This window comes from Chlamydotis macqueenii, chromosome 5 (assembly GCF_036417535.1).
Source record: "Chlamydotis macqueenii isolate bChlMac1 chromosome 5, bChlMac1.mat, whole genome shotgun sequence".
Lineage (NCBI taxonomy): Eukaryota > Metazoa > Chordata > Aves > Otidiformes > Otididae > Chlamydotis > Chlamydotis macqueenii.
Window position 1 is genome coordinate 6059720 of NC_141560.1, and position 21580 is coordinate 6081299.

General features: G+C 50.7%; 3 protein-coding genes across 3 annotated transcripts; 1 reads left to right on the forward strand and 2 right to left on the reverse strand.

Moving 5' to 3' along the window:
- Positions 1 to 4758: 4758 nt before the first annotated feature.
- Positions 4759 to 7353, reverse strand: GPR135 (G protein-coupled receptor 135). Its single transcript, XM_086749351.1, has one exon. The coding sequence runs from the start codon at positions 7351 to 7353 to the stop codon at positions 6064 to 6066; it is 1290 nt and encodes a 429-aa protein (XP_086605477.1). The 3' UTR covers positions 4759 to 6063.
- A 1289-nt stretch (positions 7354 to 8642) lies between these two features.
- L3HYPDH (trans-L-3-hydroxyproline dehydratase) lies at positions 8643 to 13743 on the reverse strand. The gene is made up of 5 exons (XM_086748234.1): positions 13179 to 13743; positions 12722 to 12891; positions 12268 to 12390; positions 11277 to 11414; positions 8643 to 9360 (listed from the first exon to the last, which is right to left on the reverse strand). Exons 1-5 carry the CDS (start codon positions 13741 to 13743, stop codon positions 9235 to 9237), a joined length of 1122 nt encoding a protein of 373 aa, XP_086604360.1. The 3' UTR covers positions 8643 to 9234.
- A 135-nt stretch (positions 13744 to 13878) lies between these two features.
- On the forward strand, positions 13879 to 18698 carry JKAMP (JNK1/MAPK8 associated membrane protein). Its single transcript, XM_086749948.1, has 7 exons — positions 13879 to 13933; positions 14123 to 14214; positions 14718 to 14872; positions 15919 to 16125; positions 16755 to 16936; positions 17637 to 17713; positions 18026 to 18698. Exons 1-7 carry the CDS (start codon positions 13921 to 13923, stop codon positions 18242 to 18244), a joined length of 945 nt encoding a protein of 314 aa, XP_086606074.1. The 5' UTR covers positions 13879 to 13920; the 3' UTR covers positions 18245 to 18698.
- Positions 18699 to 21580: the final 2882 nt, after the last annotated feature.

Here is a 21580-nt window from a genome sequence, read left to right on the forward strand (position 1 = left end):
TGGTGGCAAGGAGGAGAGGGGGTCCCCATGTCTCAAGGGAAAGCAGACAAGGTGTGAAGCACCGACGTTTGCTAACATCTTTAACTCTTCAGTGCACACACAACAATTGTCCTGGTTCTGGCTAGGACAGAGTTAATTTTCACCTGAGCTGGGAGAGGAACTGGAGCTGGTGGCCACTGTGACTGAGGGACACAGCTGAGACAGTTTATCCAAATTGGCCCAAGGGCCATGTGACCTCACGCTCAGTGTATAAAGTAGGGACAGTGCCAAGGGGCAGGTTTTGCTATTTGGAAGGGAGCTGGGCACCAGGATCTACTGTGAGCTCTTGCACTGTAAATGATGTGCTGAAGTATATTCTCTTATTGCTTTTGTTTTCCGTCTCTGTTTTCTATTCCTCTGCGGTTCTGTCAAACTGTTTTTATCCCAGCTCATGAGTTTTGCCTTTCTTCCTTCCACAGCTCTCCTCCCTATCCCAACGGGGGGGCAGTGAGGGAGGAGTGAGTGAGTGACTGTGTGGTATTTTAGTTGCTGCGTGGGGCTAAAGCATGACAACAATAAAAACACCTCTGAGAAAAGGTGCAATCCTCTTTTCACAGTGATACATCAAAACCAACATTTTTTTTCAGTTTATCAATCCTTTTAGATGCTTGCTTCTTTATTTGTTTCTGAGCTGACTATTTATGGAAGAGAGAAGGCTGGAAATAGTTTATAAAGGCAACAATAATGGATGCATAAAATTAATGGTGCCAAGTATTTGGAAATTGCTCCCCAATCAGTTTTCTGGGCTTCTGCCAGTGCTTGCCTTTTTGAAAACAGCCAAACCTGGAGGAGCTCGGTGCCAGCAAGCCAACAAGTAGCACAAATAACAAACGGCTCCTCTCAGAGTGAATTTACTTCTTCTGCTGAATCATAGCTGGATCCAGCTCATCTTTCACGATCACCCCAGAAGCCTGTGGGCACGTTGCTGTGCTGTTTCACCCAGTACAGCCCAAGCAAAGCTTCAGGGCTTGACTGCTTTGACACGATGATCCCTGCAGAAAACACAGGGATTGTTCTTCGGTTGTGGCTGTTGCAGATTGCTCTAGAAGAGCCTGGGTTTAAGGCTCAGCCAAAAAAAACCAACTCCTGAGGCATGTGGAGCTGAGCACGGAGCGGCAATGCCCACAGGGATGGGGCGTGCAGACACACCAGCCTGGCCCAGCAGCCGCTTGGAACATTGCTGCCAGCTCCTCAGGACAGAAACGCTGGAGGCTGTCACCACCTTCTGGCACAGCTACCTGGAGAGGATTTCTGTGAATGAACCCAGTGCAGGATCTGACCCTCAGCACACATCATGCTGTGCTGGCATTCCCTTCACCTTTGAGCCCCTCCCTGCTAAATCTGCTCTGGCTTTGGTCGCAGCCTCCTGGGGTCATCTCAGCTGAGCAGATCATCCATCACTCCCCAGCCAGACTAATGCAGGCCCTGGTGTTGTGCTCTGGGCTTTCTGCTACTTTGATTTCCCCAGTGACTCATCCATTTTTATGCCACTGAGAGGGACTTACAGTCTGTCTCTCCGTGTCACTTTTTCTCCTGCTTCTCACAGTGGTGATTTCCTAGGAAAAATACATTCAGAAACGCCAAGCTCTTCCCTAAGCACTTTAGCTGGAGTGACTGCAGATGCTTCAAAGCTCAGGCAGCAGGCATGGCATTAGAAACCCATTGCTCCTTTGCAAATTGGGAACAGCAAGAGGGTCGGCCATGGTATGGGTAGCACCTTGTCCTCCCACATCCAGCCCCAGCGGAGCCACTGGGACTCACGCCACTGGTCCTGGCAAGCTCAGGGCTTGGAGCAGCAAAGCAGCACGGTGCAGCTGGGTCACCCAAGCCTGGATTCCATTCTGGGTTACTACTCCTGCAGGATCTGAGGCCATTTATCCTTCTGGAGCTGAGTTACTGCCTTGTGGTGGTGTAATGCTCTGCAAGCAGATCTAAAGGTGCACCTGTTTATTATTAATAATCAGAGGCGCCATATAAAAATACAAATGCAGTGAGGGGGAAGAGGAAACTCTGCCGCTGAACTAAGCATCCTGCCGGCATCAGGACTGATCTCACCCGGCATCTGGGCTGCAACTTTTGCAGCTGTGAAACCACAGATATTAGCCAGCCTTGCACAAAATGCCACTTTTCTGACGTGCTTTCCTAATTATTCATTTCAGCCTCTATGACAAACTTCCAAAGAGTAGCAAGTTTAAGGATAACTACTGAATCCGTCTTTGAGACCGTGTTTTAGAGAGGTACGCTTAGGGCTTGTACTGTGTCGATCACAGCACTTGCTCTGAATGTTTTTATTTGGGACACGACAGTCCTGAAGGCAGAGTGGTTGATCTCATTAACAGAAGGAGGCTTTAATTTGGATCGTTAGCGGAAAGGCTGGGCTGGCCGCTCAGATCTCTGCTGGCATCTGCTGGATACGCAAGCCAAGGCCAGTGCTGAAAGAGAAGTGGGGATGCCGGATCTCATTCGCATGAGCTATTCTGGTTCTGGCGATTATTGCCAGCTAGTACAGCCCACCAGGCTGTCACTTGTCAGCTGCTAGTTGTTCATTCTTCCTAAGTTACACACAAAGCATTTGCTTTGAATCAAGACTTCATCCAGAGATTAGGAAAGGAGTGGAAAATAACGACTTGAATGAATCTGATGTTTAAATCAATGGCAAAACTACCACTGACTTCAGCTGGAACAGTGCTTTCTAAAATGCTTGTCATTCATCACAACTTAATGTTTTCCTTCTAAGACATAATGCATTAGTTGTATCAGTGGCATGTGTATCATTGCCAGATAGTATGGCACTCTTAAACTGAGGGTAAGTGCGCTGGAAAGTCAACGAGGGACTAAAGAGTCCAAGGACTAATATTTAATTTGGCTTTGACTAACGTTGTCACTTCACCCTTTGGTTGTATTTTTTAAAACATACTTTTAAAAAGGTGGCTGTAGAGACTTGTGCACCTGACTTGGTCAACAGTGCTGCGATATCAGGAGCGGCTGAGGGAACTGGGGTTGTTTAGCCTGGAGAAAAGGAGGCTCAGGGGAGACCTTACCACTCTTTACAACTACCTGAAAGGAAGTTGTGGTGAGGTGGGTCTCTTTTCCCAGGTAACAAGTGATAGGACGAAAGGAAACATCCTCATGTCCACCAGGGAAGGTTTAGCTTGGATATTAGGAAAAATATCTTCACTGAAGGGGTTGTCAAGCATTGGAACAGGCCACCCAGGCAAGTGGTTGAGGCAGCGTGCCTGGAGGCGTTTAAAAGATGTGTAGACGTGGCGCTTAGGGACATGGCTTAGCGGTGGAGTCGGCAGTGGTAGGTTTACGGTTGGACTCAATGATCTTACGGGTCTTTACCAACCTAAGTGATTCCACGACTCTACGACTATGAGAAGTACAGGCCAGGCATAGCTTTAAAACACAGGCTGGCTTTCTACTGGAGCTGAAGCAGGTCCCCGTCAAAAAGGACCTGGTCAAGAATCTCCCCTTGCTACAGCCCAAGTTCGTATTTAACAGAAATGCACTGAACGGCACGCCACGAGCCAGGCACAGCAGTGCTGCACCTTCATCTTCCTCATTTTCTTAACCCTACCCCTCGGTATATCTACTCCGACCAAGTTTGTCCCAATTGGCAGAAAAAGCTCTTCTTACATGCAAAAAGTGAAAAAAAAAAAAAAACCAAAACCAAACTTCAACCTGTAAATCTGTGTGATGCTCAAGACAGGAGGGCTCTAAATGATCATTTCTGGTCAGAGTAGAAGGAAGTAGAAGTGACATCCTTTCTCCTGCAACGTGGACTCTGTACCACAGTAAGGATACAGGGCAAACATGCTGGCTGTACCATGGCCTTGGGATCGGAGTTAGGGTGCTGCTCTGCGAGTGATACACCAACTACAAGCGCTCTGCCTTTGCCTGCTCTCTACGCTGTACAAGGCTGATGAGGATTGAGCTTGGACAGTTTTCCTTGCTTCTGTCCGCCCCACGGTTTTACAGAGCACAGGAACTTACTCTTAAGGGCTGTTGCTACAACTCATGGAGAAACGTCCCTTTTGGGAAGGCAGAATCCCACAGGTTTTCTTTTCTATCTCCTGGATAAAGTTTTCTGCGGAGAACACAGGAGTCAATGACTAGTGGAACCTAGGCAAAAGCTCTTGAAGCTGTTCAAACACCGGAGCGCTCTGTATGGCAAATCAGCCTGCACCGAGCGCCTTGTTACAAGCTGCCAGCTACCTAGGTAAGGGTTAAATCTAATCTCATCACTCACAGCCACCTCTTTCACATTACACCAGCCATACCTGGAAGGGCAGGTATGCAAAAAATTCCTGTCCTACCCTTCTAACAAGTCACTAGTGTTCACTCGCTGCCAAACAGCTTCTGTGAAAAGCTGTGTTTTTTCTGTACAACTTCTCTCTGGAATAGCACAAATAACACTGCTCAGCTTGCAAAACCCAGGATCTGCAGGGTGAAGTATCAGAGCTGAGAAGTAGTCAAGGGTCAAATCTTTTCCTTGAGGACTTCAGGAGCATCACAGAAGGAAATTACACTAATGCTCACAGCATGAAAAAAAAACCAGCTGCATTAAAATTTCACAAACAATTAAGACTCTCTCTGCTGTCACTCATCTGGCAGTTTTTTATAGAAGTTCCCTTCTCAAGGCTGGGCTGAGAATGACGCCAGGCTGAGACTCTTAAATCTCCTGCGTAAAAGACAATTTATTTCTTGTCCCACTTACAAAATAATGCCAGTATGTTTCACTTGGGTCACAAACAGTTGAAAAAGCTGGTAAAACAGCAACATTGTATTTTTAAAGCCTGTACAAGGAAAAAGACTGCAACTCTGGCAAAGATGAAGGAAGGCCCAGTCTTAGTTTCTGATTCAAAAATGCTAATTTAAGGCCTTTGGACAAAAAAAAAATTATACTGATAAATTCATATGAATTTACGCCGTGCAATCACATTTCCATTGTGTTATTTTCCTTTTTTTCAATGGCAGAGATGTGTTTTAAATACTATACTCCAGATGGATTGCTGCCATCAATGCAATAATATCTGCTCTCTGCATATACACATTTTCACATGCTTAAGAGCACACGAAGAGCGCGTGGTACTGCTTTACCCCTCCTTTCAGATACTCACCTCTCTCACATGGCTCCTCTAAACGTTCTTCGAGATGTGAGACACTTCGGGTGAGCTCAAAAAGAACACACACATCTTGGCACAAACTCAGTGACAGCATAGTCTACACCTACATCCTTTTCCTCACTCTGTCTGAAGAGCTCTCATTTCTCAAACTCCTAGTATTTTAAGCTGACTGTACCTGTAAAAAACCAAAAAGTTTGCTTAAATTCTGACAACTGAGGTTTCATCTTCCTTTTCCTCCCTCCCTCCCATATCATGTCTCTTCCCTGTCACAACAGTTACTGTTTCGTTACGCCTGCGAGTTTGGAAAAAAAAATCAAATAATCTTCAGAGGTTGCTTTTTTAGCCTGTCCGACAGTCTATGACTTTCTGACTATCAGCACTTCCACATAAAATGGGTTAAAGCAACATTATCCTGCCATGATGCAGTTTTCACAGTGTGGTGTTTTCAGAGCCTCTTCCAGCTGCCAGCACTCAGCTTTCAGCTGCTTTTTTGGCACTTAACAAACAGCTCACACAGTCAGTTGGGTTGGGCTGTATTTGTATGTCTGTCTCTTAGCTTCACTGTGGCACTTTCTGCAGGACTGGAGCAACTGCTGTTTCTTTCTTGCAGTCAAGCTCTTGTGATGGCTGGGCTCAGTGGCTACCACCAGTGCGTCAAGCCTGCTGAAAGGGAAGGGGAACTTCCTTTCCTTCCTGGATATCTTGCTGCTCGTAAGCTGGGATGCCAAACCAGAGCTCACACAATGGAGAAGAAATCACACTGTGGCTCAAGCAGTCCAATCTCTCGGATATCCTGGTAGTCTGGCTGCAAAGTGCTCCAAGTGCCGAAGCTCCCTGCATTTCCTCAGGGATACAGAGCCGGGACACAATGCCTCCATCCCAGTCCCCCATCTCCTCAGAGGCTGGTGTTGATGGTGCCCGCTTTGGCCTGCAAGTTGGCCTCAGAGATGGTGTCTGGCTGCCCATCCCGACAGAAGAGGACGGCGGGGTTCTTGCAGGCCCACATGGCCACCTCTCCTCCGCTCGCTGCCGGGCTGGAGGAGGACGGGGCGCTGCCTGGGGGGCCACTGTGCCGGTTGACGTAGCGCTCCCGGACACGGTCAGCCTGGCTCCGGGGCTCTGGCCGGTGGCCTGGGGCCGAGAGGTAGGCGGCCACGTTGTTCCTAGTCCTGTAGCCGCCCTCACGGCTTCGCCGCAGCAGCACAGAGATGTTTGGGTTGCGGGCGGCGTAGATGAGGGGGTTGATGGCGCCATTGGCCCAAGCCATCCCACTGGCTACGGCGTCCATGGTGGGTGAGAAGGGCAGGTGGCCGGCGGCGGCAGCCAGCCCCAGGATGCAGTAGGGCCCCCAGCAGCAGATGATGGAGACGATCATGATGAGGACGGTGGTGGCCGTGCGCATCTCCCCGTAGGCCCGCAGCAGGTGCCCGTAGGTGGTGAGGGGCCGCACGCGGCTCTCGGCCAGCCGCACGGCCCTGCAGATGTTGTAGTGGCAGAAGCACATGAGGGCGAAGGGCAGGAGGTAGCAGAGCACGATGAGGGCCGCGCCGTAGGGCGGCCCCAGCCGAGAGGAGCCCCAGGGCAGCACGTAGACGCAGCGGTAGGCCCCAGGACGGGCCTCCCGCCACCCCTCGCCCGCCAACCCGTACCAGGGTCCGGCCAGGGCCAGGGCGGCCAGCCAGACGGCGGCCAGGAGCTGGGCGGCGCGACGGCGGCCCATCTTGTGCCGGGGCTGGCGGACGATGGCGCAGTAGCGGTCGAAGGAGAGCAGGGCCATGGTGAGGGTGGCGGCGATGCCCAGCCCGGCGTGGAGGGCGGCGCTGGCCAGGCAGAGGCGCTGCCCGAAGAGCCAGGCCCCGGGCGGGCGGCTGAGGAGGCTGAGGAAGGCCAGGGGCAGGCAGAGCAGGGCTCCCAGCAGCTCCGACAGCGACAGCGACAACACGAAGGCGTTGGTGACCGTGCGGAGCTGCCGGTGCCGGGCGATCACCAGCACCACCGCCCCGTTGCCCAGCGCCGAGAGGGCGAAGATGAGCAGCAGCGCCAGCGCCTGCGAGGCCAGCGCCGCCGCCGACCACCCCGCCGCCCCAGCCGCCGCCGCCGCCGCCCCGCCGCTCTCATTGCCGCCGCCGCCGCCGCGGGAGAGGTTGCCGGGCTGGGCCGCCGCCGGCTCCATGCGCAGCCTCATGCCCCGGCCAGCGCCGCGGCTGCAGAGGCGCTGCCCGCCCGCCCGCCCCGCTCCCCGCCAGTCGCTGACGTCGCCCGGCCGCCGTTGCCCGGGGAACCGGTCCGGCCCGCCCGCCCGCCCTGCGGCCTGAGGCGGGGGGGGGGGAGCGGGGGAGCGGAGCCCCCACTGCCGAACAGCGGGGCCGGCAGACGGGGAACGGGGACCCCTCCTCGACCCCACAGTCCCCCCCCAGAGTCGGGGATGGGTCCCCACAGCCCCTTTCCCCACAGGGCCTCTCCCTCACAGGCCTCTGACGGCTCCTCTCCCCTCACAGCCCCTCTCCCCATCACGAAAGGGCAGGGGCCAGCTACCCCCGTTCACGCCGGTGGAGCCCGGGACCACCCGCCACGCTCTCCGGGCTGGGGTCTCACAAGCTCAGGCGTGGAGGTGTCAGGCTGGGGAACCCGCACAGGCAGCAGGACCCTGCTCCCCCGCTCTCAGCCATGCTGGAGCTGCCTGCCCCCACGTGAAAAATTTCTTAGGGATGAGGATAGTGAATAGATAATGAAGGCTGCGACCCAATTAATGGCTGAAGAGCTTTCGACTTTTCTATTCTGCCTTCGTGACTTGCCCCAGCTCCTCCCCGGGAGTCAGGCTGCGGGGCTGATCACAAGGGAGATGCCCAGAAGCTGGAAACACGGGGATGCGTTTGCTCCTGCAGGCGTGGAGGATGCGTGTGTCACTTCTTTCTCCCCTAGATCAGAGGCCATATGGAATTTATCTGGGGGTTTCAGGAAGGCTAGGAGCAAGAGCTTCAGACACCTGCCTAGAAAACCTCCGTTGGCAGCACCGCTCTCTGAACATGCGGATTTTTGTTTCTTCCTCTTCCAAAGTTACAATTTTTAATTTGACAGAAGAAATTCCTTTCAGGCTTTTCCATGCCAACCTTTTTCAAGCTCTCCAGTGTGACCTCCTCCCTTCTGCTGCATGAGCTACTGGGAGATTATCATTCTCATTTTCATGTCTCATTTTAACGAGGCACACTCCCACGAGTGTCTTCAATAAATGAACACCATACTGTCCGGAGACACAGTGAAATCACAGGCCCGGAGTCCTCTGGAGCTCTGCTTCTGCCACTGCAAACGCCTGCCTACAGCCCAGGGCTTGGTTTGGTTTTTCCATTGGCAACCCTTCCTGGAGAGACTCTGGCTAAGCACGAACTGACCGCACTCTGCTGTGCAAGCTGCCCCCGGGCTGGGACAAAATAATCAGTAAATAATTAGCAATCAAAGATCATAATGGCTCAGACCTTCAAATACAACTGCTCCTGTTGAAAGTTAACCACGGGGTATTTGCAGGCAACGGTCCAAGATAAGCAAGAGAGGAAGGTTTAGGGAAGCAGTGCAGTGCACACGCAGCACAGCGGAGACAGTAGGAAGTTCTGAGTAAAAGCCTGCATCCAGCTCCGGGACGCAGGAAGAAGCGAGTGCAGTGAGAAAGGGTGAAAACAAGAGGAGAAAGGCAGTGCTTTCAGCTAGCGTTTAATAGAAATCTAGCTTTGAAATTAGTAATTGGAGATGTAGAGAAGGCACGTAAATTTGAAGACATCTCTCCAAGATGAGCTCCATTTTCTGTGAAAAATTATTTTTCAAAAGAAGAAAAATATTATAGCTTCTCAGAGCAGCCCATACACGCTTAATCACATTGCGCTCAATACGCTGATCACAGCAAGGGAACACAGCCTGCTATCTTCAAACAGGGCGGGTGCTGTCACACCACCAAAGGCTGTTCCTGATGCTCTGGCACATTGCAACAAGCTGCGTTGAGAAGCAGAACAGGAACGCATGGGCAGGAGACGCGCAGCACCATCAGTGAGACTTCGCCATTGCCCAGTGGCTCAGGTCACTTGAAGAAGAAGCCGTATTTCAGCGGGTCCTCCTCTTCGACAGTAAAGGTGGCTGTACCGGTGTAAAAGGCTTCCCCTGAGACTTCCACGATGACAGCATTGTAGTCCCCAAATTTGGCTTCCTGCAGAGGGATTAGGATCAGGACAGAAGCGACAGGAGGTTCTCCGCTCTCCCAGCCCCATGAAATGCCAGCGCTACCTGGCATTTACCACCAACCAAGTGCTCTGCCTTGCCCAGGTACACCCCAAAGTATGCAGCAGCCCTTTCACCACCTCACCTTGCTTGCACGAGCTCCACATCTGCGCAACTGCTGTTGCTCCCACTCTGAGCTCGCGATACCTCACGCTGTCCCAGCATGGGTTTGCCTCAAAGGAAGCTGACAAGCTGGTGGCCACTTGTACCCAAAGACTAAAAGCTCCCTGGGGCACATCCAAACCTTCACAGCCACCTCGTGCCAGATCCCACGGGGCCAGGGCTAGACCTGGAATCCCAGAGGCACAGACTCAGCTTCTACATCTCCAAACAACGCGCTCAGCCTTTAAGCAGGGAAGAGGGGACTAAACCAGGAATCCACCCTTAGGTGACACTGAGAACGGACCAGATTGACTTGTTGTTCTGGTTTTGTTTAGTGAGGGGGGCCTAAGGTGGTAGCTTCTGTAGGAAACTGCTGGAAGTCGCTCCCCTTTGTTCAGTGGGCTCGGCCGGGCCTAGGGCGGACCCGTTGCTGGCCAAGGCCGAGCCGATTGGTAGCAGTGATAACGCCTCTGCAATAACATATTTAAGAAGGGGAAAACAGAAAAAAAAAAAGAGAAAGATGTGAAGCAGCTGAGCGGGGGCAGAGGCGGAGAGAGGGAGGCGCGAGCCTTGTGGGCCTTGCAGGCCTCACCTCTGGTCTCCTGCCGGGCAGCCGACTGGGCCCGACTCGGTCCGGCCTGGCTGCAAGAAGTGGAGAGGAGATGAGATGTGAGTGACATGTAAAAAGGATCCTGAGAGGCATCTGCCAGCCTGTTGTGAGGAACGGCTGCAGACGCCAAGGTCAGTTCAGAAGGAGGGGGAGCAGTAATGCGGCTCCTGGCCAAGATTCCCCTGCAGCCTGTGGTGACGACCATGGTGGAGCAGGTTGTCCCCCTGCAGCCCATGGAGGCCCACGGAGGAGCAGAGATCCACTTGCAGCCCGTGGAGGACCCCACACCAGGGGAGGTGGATGCCTGAAGGAGGCTGTGGCCCGTGGAGGGCCCATGATAGGGCAGCCGTTCTGGAGGGACTGCACCCCGTGGAAGAGATGACCCACGCTGGAGCAGTTTCACGAAGAACTGCAGCCCGTGGGAGGGACCCCACGCTGGAGCAGGGGAGGAATGTGAGGAGTTCTTCCCCCGACGACAAAGTAGCGGCATGAAGCATCGCGTGATGAACTGACCGCGACCCCCATTCCCTCTTCTCCCCTGTACCGCTCGGGGCAGGGGGAAGGTGGTAGAGCTAATGTTAAGCTTGGGAAGAGGGATGGGTGGGGGGAGGTTATCTTGTTCCCTGTCTCATTATCCTGCTGTTTGTAGTAATAAATGAATAGTTTTCCCCAAGTCGAGCCTGTTTTGCCCGTAACGGTAACTTTAAGGATTTCTCCCTGTCCTTATCTCAAGCCTCGAGACGTTTTTCCTTATATCATCTCCCCCTGTTCTCTCAGAGGGTGGGGGGGAGTGAGAGAGAGACTGCGTAGTCTGGTCCCAATCGAGGCTGAACTACGGCACTTATCTACATCAGGATCCAAGATATTTGTCATCCCAGTCCTTTCCTGATGGCTGAGGGAGGATTTGAAGGGAAGCCATGCAGTAGAACAAGGTCTTACTGTTACTTGCTCTCCTAATAAAAAATCCTGCAGCGTGAGGCTTGTGGGAAGGCAAGACCCCTAGGCACCTCCCTCCTTCCACACGCCCTTCCCCAGACACAGAAAAGCTTTTCTGCTTCTCTGCTGAGCCAAGGCAACAGCACTTTCCCAGCAGTTTGCAAAACAGAGGGGAAAGTCCAACACAAGTCGCTTGCCTTCACTGCCTTCCCGGTGAACAAGGACCCCGTGGTGCTGCTCCGAAAGGTTCTGGTCTGATTCAGCTGGATGAGTCCCTTATGGTACTGCAAGGCGATGCGAGCTGTCACTCCTGAACCTGTCGGACTTCGGTCGACCTAGAAGAGAAGACGAACCAGCTCTAGTATTTGGGGTTTCAATAGAAAACGGTATTGCTCCCCTTAGTTCTCTTTGCCACCTTTAGACTGCGTTTGAGGGAAACCCCTCTAGCCCAGGTTTTGTACAGACCCCGGACACATCACAAATGAGAAGACAAAATAAGCAGGCTTGGGGTACTTTTGGATTGTGATCAGCTTTGGCAAACGTGTAGGGATGAGTGATCTAAGAAATACCGAGGCTATTTAGGGAGCACTTGAAAGCTTCCCAGCATCACAGCAAAAGGAGTGAGAGGGGCAGAGGCCACCTTCTCCGTTCTCACGCACCAAGGCAGGATCAGTTCTCCTTACGCTAACTGAGAGCACTGTATTTTTGGTTTGAAAAACCAGGCTGGCCAGCTTCCAAGGGGATCTGTCACAACGCTCCCCATGCCTCGCTGCTGGGAGTTCAATCAAAACTTCCCCTGCTATTTATGTGATACATCATCCACTGCAGACAAGGACAGAAGTTCACACCCCCCCTTTTCTCTCGTGCTCTGTGGATCTCAGCAGCTGTTCCCTAGATTAGGACTTAAGAACATGCACTATGTTGGGACCTTGCCTCAGCCCCTGAACCCTGGGAAATTCCTAGCTATGCGGCATGGGTATGAACCTTTTAAAAGTCCCACCATCTAAGATGTACAGGAGTATTTATGTCATTAGGAACTAAACCAGCATGTGTTAAGTGACACTCAGCTCTTCAAAGACATCACTGCAGCAGAAGCAATCATCACTGCCCAAAATGAGAAGAAAGAGAACTGTGCCTCCTCTCCGCAGAGGACGTAAGAAGGGAGAAAGGTGATGCCCGTTTCTGTACCTGTTCATCTGCAAACACACAGATGTTGGTGGTGGGCTCCTCACTAAAGGCATCTTTCCCATCTGTCAGTATGGTGCCGTAGAGGAAAGCCAGGTCTTCACTTTCAGGGTGATGAAGCTTGAACTGGGAAGAGCACAGAGAGGTTCAGCAATGCACGCGGCAGCTGGGCAGTCAGCGCTACGTGCAGTACAGCTTCCTCGAGAGACCAGGGGAAGGGGACGAGGCCACACTGCTGCGTTTCTGCCTCTGCTTCTCCAGTAACAGAGACGGACGCAGCAGCAGGAAAGCGAGCTCCTTCTCACGTCCTTGTGAGGCTGGAGGAGGACTCTGAAATTCAGCATGGGGCTGGAAGGACGGGACTTCCATGCTGAGCATCTCAGGGGAATAAAGGGCCTTGGTCTGGTGCAGTCACCCCAAAGGGAACACTCTGGGGTACCGTGGCACTCCGCCATACCTGTTTCTTCACCGCTTCAGTCACCGCGCTTGCTGCATTGACAAGGTCTCTGGTCTTTGAAGAGCACACATCGAGGCCCAGCTGCTCAGCGCTGAGGAAGGCGTAGAAAGTGCCACCGTAGCCGATGTCTACCACCACCTTGCCGTGACCAGGAACATCGATGGCCAAATCTGGGCAGAGAAAGGGAGAGCGGTGAGGAGGGGAAGCTATGCTGAGCCACGGGCTCGCACGCGGAGTGAGGGAACGCAGCTGTGTGCAATGGGGACGATGACTCCAGTGCTCTCATGCCAGAGAGCAGCCTGTGACACCTTATGCCATCCCTGATGGCCTCTGGGGAACATCGGAATTGGGGAGAGATTTGCAAATGCCCCTCAGTCAGTCTGCCAGCCCCCAACCCCAGCCTGGCCACCACCCAACGCCCCCACCAAAACCCAGCACAAGCGGGCCCAGTTCCCACCAGTGGCGGCAGCGAAGGCGGGCACGCTGTGGAAGCGGACGGGGTTGCCGCTGCGACGGCCGTCCCAGGGCACGAAGGCGGTGACGGGCCCGCAGGGGCAGCGCAGGCGGACGGCGGTCTCGGGGCGGCTGGGCGCCGCCACCAGCCCGTAGTCGAGGGCGAAGCGGCCGAGGGCCAGGACGGCGTGGCCGCACATGGCGCTGTAGCCGGCGCCGTGAAGGAAGAGGGCTGCCAGGTGGGCGCCGGCGGCGGCCGCCTCGCCGCGCACCACCACGGCCCCGTACATGCCGGCGTGGCCCCGCGGCTCGTGCACCAGCGCCCGCCGCACGTGGTCCTGCGCGGCCGCCATCTCCCGCCGCAGCGACAGCAGCGACAACCCCCTCGTCACCGTCGCCTCCTCGGCCGCCTCCAGGCGCGGGATGATGCGCAGCGGCTCGCCGCCCGTGTGCATCTCCACCGTCTGCAGCACCGGGCCCGAGGGCGAGCGCGGGGGCAGCCGCCGTCCCGCACAGCCACAGCCACCCCCGCCCTCGCCGCCGCCGCCGCCGCCACCCTCCGCCGCCATCGCGGGGACAGCGCGGGACACGCCCCCCCACCTCGGCCACGCCCCCTCTGGGCGGAGCATCCCCACCCCTTTGCGCGTGACCACGCCCACACATTGGTGGAGCTTGTATCGGCGCCGGAAGCGGAAGTTGCGTATGCGGAAGTAGCTTGGCGGAGGGTCGGTTGCTGGGTTACCGGGATGTTCCGCTCCGGTAGGATGGGCCGGGCCGGACTGGGGGTACCGGTACCGATACCGGGCTGGGAGCCGGGGAGATTGTCAGCGGCTGGAGCGGGGCGTGGGTGGTGCTCGGTGCCTCTCGGCCGAGGGGGAGGCGCGGTTTGCGGGGCGGGGCGGGGCGGATGGCAGCGGCGAGGTAACGCGGGCCGCGCTCTCCCCGCAGCTGTGGACATCCAGCCCGCCTGCCTCGGGCTGTACTGCGGCAGGACCGTTCTGTCGGTCAACGGCTCCGCGGAGATCTACGGGGAGTGCGGGGTGAGTGCGGCGCGGGCGAGGCTCGGCCTGGGGAGCGTGGGGGGGGATGGGGGGGGTGGCCGAAGGCTCGGTGCTAAACCGGAGGCGAGCGGAGGGGCTGCGAGAGCTGGCAGCTGAAATCACAGTGCTCGCTGGTTTTAGTGGAGCGCTAAGGGAGAGCGGGATCCGGGGAGGGTGGAACGAACGGGGAGCAAGAAACTCTGGGGAGCAGTGGTTGTGAGCGGCCCGCTGAGTGCGCTCGGCGATGAAAGGGAGGTGGCGTGACAGCAGAAGAAAAGGGAGCCTTGGATTAAGCCTTTTAAACATATTTTACCTGTGTTTGTATTAAGAAGCAAGAACCAGAGAGAGCAAGGCCAGTGTAAGCTGAGAAAATAACGTTTCATCTCTTTAAAAACTTGATACATTTTTTGCCCCGCTACTTCTCCAAGCTGTTTTTTCAGGAACTGCAATGATTTGTTGTTGGTACCCAGACGCTTTGTAAATACAGGCGCTGCCTTTTGTAGGTATGTCCTAGAGGGCAAAGAACCGATGACAACAAAATCTGCCGGGAGTGTGTGGGATCTCCGGACCGCTATGACTGGTTGTACCTTGGCTTCATGGCCATGCTTCCCCTGGTTTTACACTGGTTCTTTATTGAATGGTATTCAGGAAAAAAGAGGTTCGTATACGCTTTCTTCAAATAAGTTTTTTTAAAAAGGAAATCTCATATCCATGAGTGATCAATGTGAGATGCAGAATTGAACTGTCCGGCAGTTCGTGCTGTTGGTTGAGCTGATATGGTAGCATGTAAGCTTTGGGCAGCTGGATGGGGGTTTTATTTACAAAGGTAAGAGTCCTTCAGGTCCTTCTTGCCAGTCACAACCCTCAGGACACGGTCTGTGTATCTTTAATGTGGTGCTGGGCAGTCCATCTGGTAATTTGGGCTGGATCGGGCTTCCCAGTCGTGGGCAGGAGCAGTGCGTTGTGTCATCCCCTCTCTCCTGGGTCAGAGCTACCACCTGCAGAGGCCTCAGTCAGCAGTGCTGTGTGCATGCAGCGAGAGAATGGGTTTGAGTTTTCTCTTTGGGAATAAGTATACTGGGTTTTGGTCATGGTAGCATAGCTGATGGAACCTTTACATCTGCATGGTGCATTAAGGGAGTTCTGTAAAACAGGTTTCAAACCACAGCTGCATGTTGCCATTAGGTGCTAGACTGGAACGTTTAAGAATAACTCTCGCGTGTACTAAACACTGTAAATGTAGGAGACTGAGAGAGTTTAATATATTAATATGCATCATCTTTAACAAAGACTTAGAGCTTTAAAAATTTTGCTCGTATCGTATGTAACAATGTCATCCCTTCTGAGACCTGTGGTGTCTTATCCTCACTGCTGCTTTCTTTGCAGCCTTCAACAGCATGAGTGATGTTGTCCCTCACCTGACAGGATGCTTGTGCTACAGCAAGCTTTCATTTAAGAAACTGGAAGGTTGTTCAGTCACATTTTACACTCTAAATAATCTGAGATTGTAAATGAGTTTTCACATTCAGCTTCAAATACGTAATTTTTTTATTCAAGCAGAGTTTATTCAAGCATTTACCTTCGTCCTGGTAAATATTCACTCTCTAGAATGTTCTGTACTGCATGGGGCTCCAGTTCTTCATTGGCATTTAGATTTCCTTTAGCTTTAGCAGAATGGTGGTAAATCTCTTTCTCCTTCCGCAGCTCCAGCGCGTTGTTGCAGCATGTCACTGCCTTGTTTGAGTGCAGCATTGCCGCAATTGTTACCCTGCTCGTCAGCGACCCCGTCGGCTCTCTGCATATCCGTTCCTGCAAGGTGAAGAAGCTTTCGGACTGGTACACGATGCTTTACAACCCGAGTCCCGACTACATCACCACAGTGCACTGCACGCACGAAGCAGTCTATCCCCTGTGAGTGTGAAGGCTTTTGTACTCCTGGCTGTCCCTTCCTTTCATACAAGTGTGTTTCTGTCCGTGCCTCTTCTCAAAGCTGCAAAAAGCATTCAGATGTAGCTTGGACCAATGAGTATCAATCCCCTGACGTCCTTTCATGCATCCAGTTGTTTTAGGCATGCAACACCTAAAGACTTTCTGAGTCACCAAAGAAGTGGCATCATCCAGGCTGTGAAGTGTAAGATTTCATTTTGTTCCCCGTTAGATATTAGGAAAACTTTTTTTTTTTACAATGAGGGTGGAACAGGTTGCCCAGAGAGGTGGTGGATGCCCCATCCCTGGAAACATTCCAGGCCAGGTTGGATGAGGCTCTGAGAACCTGATCTGGTTGGAGATGTCCCTGCTCCTTGCAGGGGGGTTGGACTGGATGGGCTTTAAAGGTCCCTTCCAACCCAAACCATTCTATAGTTCCATGACTGCTGCATCTCACCAGTTTGCTCTAAGGAAAGCGAGCCCATTGTTCTGTGTTTGCGTCTTTTGATTGTAAAATCTTTAGACTTGACTGGCCCCAAATTCCATGGTTCTGAGTTGAGTCTGCAGGACAATCAGAAATGGACATTTTAAGGAATTTATCTTTTTTTTTGCAGGTACACCATTGTGTTTATATATTACGCCTTCTGTCTTGTGTTAATGATGCTACTTCGGCCTCTTCTGGTTAAGAAAATTGCCTGTGGTTTGGGGAAGTCTGATCGATTTAAAAGCATTTACGCAGCGCTGTACTTCTTCCCTGTCCTCACCGTGCTTCAGGCTGTTGGAGGAGGCCTGCTCTGTGAGTTCTCACCTGATAACACTAATATAAACGTGCCTGTAAACACACACTAGCAAATGACTTGAGGGAGGGAGGGAAGGGACATGCCTCTCTTTTTGTGTTGTTTAAGATTACTGTGAGCAGTCTTGACAGAAAAGGCTGCTGGTTATTAGCCCTGTCCTAACCAGGCTCCTGACCAACCTTGCTTTGCCAGTGTTGCTAGAGGCTGTCCCTTTCCCAAAAAAGGGAACAGAGGGGCTGTGAGAGGAGATCCAGAGGGAGTTAGTTCCACTTCCTGCTGAGGCAGAGTTTGTCTGAGTTCAGAGGTGGACTCAAGTATAAATTTGGGGAATTCGGCTGTCTTTGGTTTCGCTTCCAACATACTTGTCACACAAAGAGGACAGGTGCCACAACATCCCTGCTTAGCCCACTTTTCTCATTATCTGCATTTTCCAGTTGGTGGTTTAAGCATACAGTAACTCCACGGAGAAATACTCGCATCGGTTGCCTTTGGCAAAAGTTAAATTTGAAATCTTAAGACAGAACTACTGAATAGTCGTGCTTGTCTGTGACTGCTGTGTGTGTTTGAGGTGATGATAAGAGGTGGGCTGTAGTAGCTTAGTTTACTTCACACCCGTGGTTGTATAAGGAAAAACTATCTCCACTGAAATTTATATAATGCATTCTTTTTCCTGCTAATGTGTTCAATGTTTGCCTTTAGATTACGCCTTTCCTTACATCATACTGGTGCTGTCTTTGGTTACACTGGCTGTATACATGTCTGCTTCTGAAGTGGAGGTAGGTAAACATGTTTCCTATGTTAAAACTTGTAATATAAAATACTTGAATGAGAAGAGACCACGTTGTCTCTTGCCTTTCCTCAGCAATGTATTCTACGTTTAAGCCTCTTCCTTTGTGACTTGTCCTCTTAGCTGGAGGAAGCTCCTGTGAGACTTCCCTCTTGTGGTGCACTGAGAAACTGTTCTGTGCTGGAAGGGCTCAAACCCAGACAGCTTCATACAGTTTTGTGCGCTACCTGTAACATCTCTTAAACATCAGGTAGGAGGTAACAGGCTGAACGCTAACAGGATACTGTTTTTGTTTTGCAAGTCTTTCAAGGATCTTCTTGTCAGGAAGAAAAGGCTTGTGGTCCTCTTCAGCCACTGGTTACTTCATGCCTATGGGATCATTTCCATTTCCAAACTGGATAAGCTTGAGCAGGACCTGCCGTTGCTTGCCTTGGTACCTGCACCTGCCCTCTTCTACTTAGTGACGGCAAAGTACACCGAGCCATCACGCATACTCTCAGAGGGTGGAAACGGACATTAAAAGGAGCCGGTGCCGACAACGCTGTCCTGATCTGGATTAAGCCATTTTAGTGCTTTGGAAACTTCTGTTTTAAAAGAAGTTATTTATGTACAAGACTTCTACGTGGAACACCTCGTGAGTGAGACTGTATAATATTAAAAAACTGCACTTTGTATTCTTCATGAGTATTGGTAGATATGAATGTCTTTGTATCTGTTGGTCACTGTGAACCTGTAGAAAAAGCTTGTGACACATTCTAGCACAGCAGTTTGCTTGTATATATTTATTTCCTAATACATTATTGTAGCTCTTGTTTGAATAAAACAATAGAGCCTGGTTTTCAGTAGACTTTCAATAAAAGAGAGAGAGCTTGAATATAACATGAAGCTTAGTTTTCTCTTTACATACTCTAGCTTCTGTTGGAAACAGACTTTCATCTTCCTTCCACCAAAAAATAAAATATGTTGAGCATTTCCTCATTTGTTCCTCATGATGCTTTAGTCTGACTGCTAGGAGTGAGGAGAGGAAACGCATTGTAAAGTTCTCTATAAAGTATTCATGTATGGAGACCTCTTCCTGGACATGATTAAACAGTGCTAGGCTGTTCATTTTCTTACGCCCTAACTATAATTTTCCAGCTAAGATCAGATTAAGGATTTTATTTTCCTGATAGCATACACCTTTTGTCAACAAACCACTTGCTGCGGCTAAGCCTGGGAAGCATCTGTAACTACATACACGTGAAGCCATCTCGACACCTTTCAGCCCAGTCACCTTCGCTTCTTCCTGCGAGGGCTGCGTTCCTGTTTCATCTGTTGGTCACTGGTGCCAACAGCTCACAGCTCTTGCTGTGTGATCACAGCTGTACCTATACTACAGCACCAGGAGTGGAGCGTAGCAGCTGAGAAAGGAAGAGCTGTTTATGCAGTATCACCGCTGCAATAGTAGAAACTGCTGGAGCGGCTGAAGTGCAAAACCAGCACATATTTAATAAAAAGAACTGGAGAGGCCTTATCTCTGTAAATAGATACCGTTATCTGTGCTCTGCATTCATCAAAAATCTTTATGTGAACACCTTGATAAGTATTGCTAAAACTTCCGAGGTTGTTGAGATGTGAGGTTTTGGTGTTGCTGAAGCCAAATGTCCTCTGTCAGACTCCAGTCGTCTCTCGGTGTTGTACGTGTAGGTAGCCAAAGCGTGTATCCTGTGTATTCGTCCCCAGTAGTTTAGTGCTATGAAGAGCCTAGAAGAAGAAGCAGAGCAGTGCTGAAGGTCTAAACACAGAGGGAAGAGTAGTAGGAAGATCTCAACTTAAACTCTTCCTACTGTATAGATCATAGGCTGTGGCAGTGCAAATAACAGTTTATATGTCTGTATTTCAGTGTGACAGTAATGCGTTTTTTAAATTCTATTACCCATCAACGTTGCTGAGGCCAGAGCCCGTCAGCAGTCCAGGGGCTTTCAGGGAGTGTCATCCGATCCAGGCTGCCTCAAGATGTCGCTCTCCTCTTTCTCCATGGCAGGTTTGGTTTTATTACATCTGATACGCCTTGCCTGATCGCTTCTGTCCTGTGAAATGCCGATTGACAGGTTCTCTTCTTCTAAAAAAACAGTGCAAATGAACTAGGTCTTGCATGCAGCATTAAGGTTTTTATTTAGGGATTAAGGGAGGAATTGATCTCCTTAAGGAAATCAAATTCTGTCCATACTGCTCTGTACAATATGTAATTTGCAGACATAATAATCTAGAGGACAGTTCTAAAAGTATGGGTTTAGAAGTCATGTATTAAAACACCATTTCCATAACTGACAGAGTCATAGGCATATTTTTCTTTAAAATGTCCCAAACACAGTTTTGTGTCTACATTTGACGAGCTGTCGCAGCAGTACAGGCACAGAAGGCATGTAAGCAGCCAGCGCAGCGCTGTGCAGGAAAAGCCATTTGCAAAGGTGCAAACGTACACTATTACGTGCATTTCCGTGTACGGGCTCTATGTATTGAGTCTAAATGCTGGGCTATATCTTGTTTTTAAACAGAAAAAGTAACAACTGCTTGGCTCTAGTGCTTTAGCCTTCAGCAAAACCTGGAATGCAAAACATAAATCAATACATTAATTTTTTATCATCTTCTCTCACTAGCACAGAAAAAAAAAATGTAATGGCAGCCAAAGAGTTAGGTAGCTTTAATATGTATAAAAACCACATTCTGTAACAAGACAATGGTCATACAGTGACCAAACTTGTGCCTCACTAGAAATGAGACGCCTGTGAACCAACAGCTAAAGCAGATACCTATAGGCTTTGAGTTAGAAGAAGGCCCTTAAGCAAGTGGGGTTTTTTTTGTGCCTAAGGCCTCTGTGTACTATCGCCCCTCTCCAAGACAAGAATATAAAATGTTGTTCATTTAAATGGAAGCAGCAGTACAAACTGCCCACATGTAAAATTCTAGAGAACATAAACGTTAATTAACCAATTAACCATACAGTCCGACAACGATAACCATGCAACCACCAGCTGTGAGAGTTGGGGTCTGTCAGTTTTACCTGTCCTTTGTGGAAAAGTAAACATATGGTTCTGGAAAGATCAGTGATGCTCAGACTATCTTACAGCCCCTTCACTGTTATCACCACAATCCTTTAGAAAGTGGGAATTAAAGATTATAATATCCAGGCCAGGTTATAAAGCACAAAATGTACCGCTAGGTCTCAATCTGCAGCAGAGTGATTGGATGTAACATGGCTGTACTCCTTGTGTTTTATCACAAACTGCTAAGAACTAACATATTCTATGATTAAAAAATGTAAAAAGAGTGGAAAATACAAAGTTTAGTGTACCTTACAGTGATCATCCATTCTAGATTTTTTGACAAACTTATTTGTCAAGTCCTTCCAGCTTGTTTGGTAGCCTGCTAGTAACATCACCAATCTCTTCTCATCATTGAATTTTTGCTGTTAGAGCTGTCACTGCATTCAGTATTTCCTGCTCATTCTCCAGAAATTCCTGTAACAACACAAAGTGGAATTTATTTTTCTTAAAAAAAAAAAACCAAACAAACAAAAACCCTCACAAAATGTTAAGAAACTTGTTTTGTTTATCTCACTTTCCCACACCTCGACTGGCCACCAGACCTGTAGCTCTGCAGGGAGGTGCAGAATTTCTTATTAACTACCCAGTCCCTGCGTTAAAAACACAAAATTTGCTTTTCTAATGGAATAACTGGTGAAAAACTTCCTTACGTGATATTTTGGTTTCATTCCTGTTCAAAATGAAAGTTGTCCCCAAGTGGAAAAATGTTAAAAGGCTGATGATCTGAATGTAGAAGAACAACAACAATGTTATTGGATACAGAGAGACTG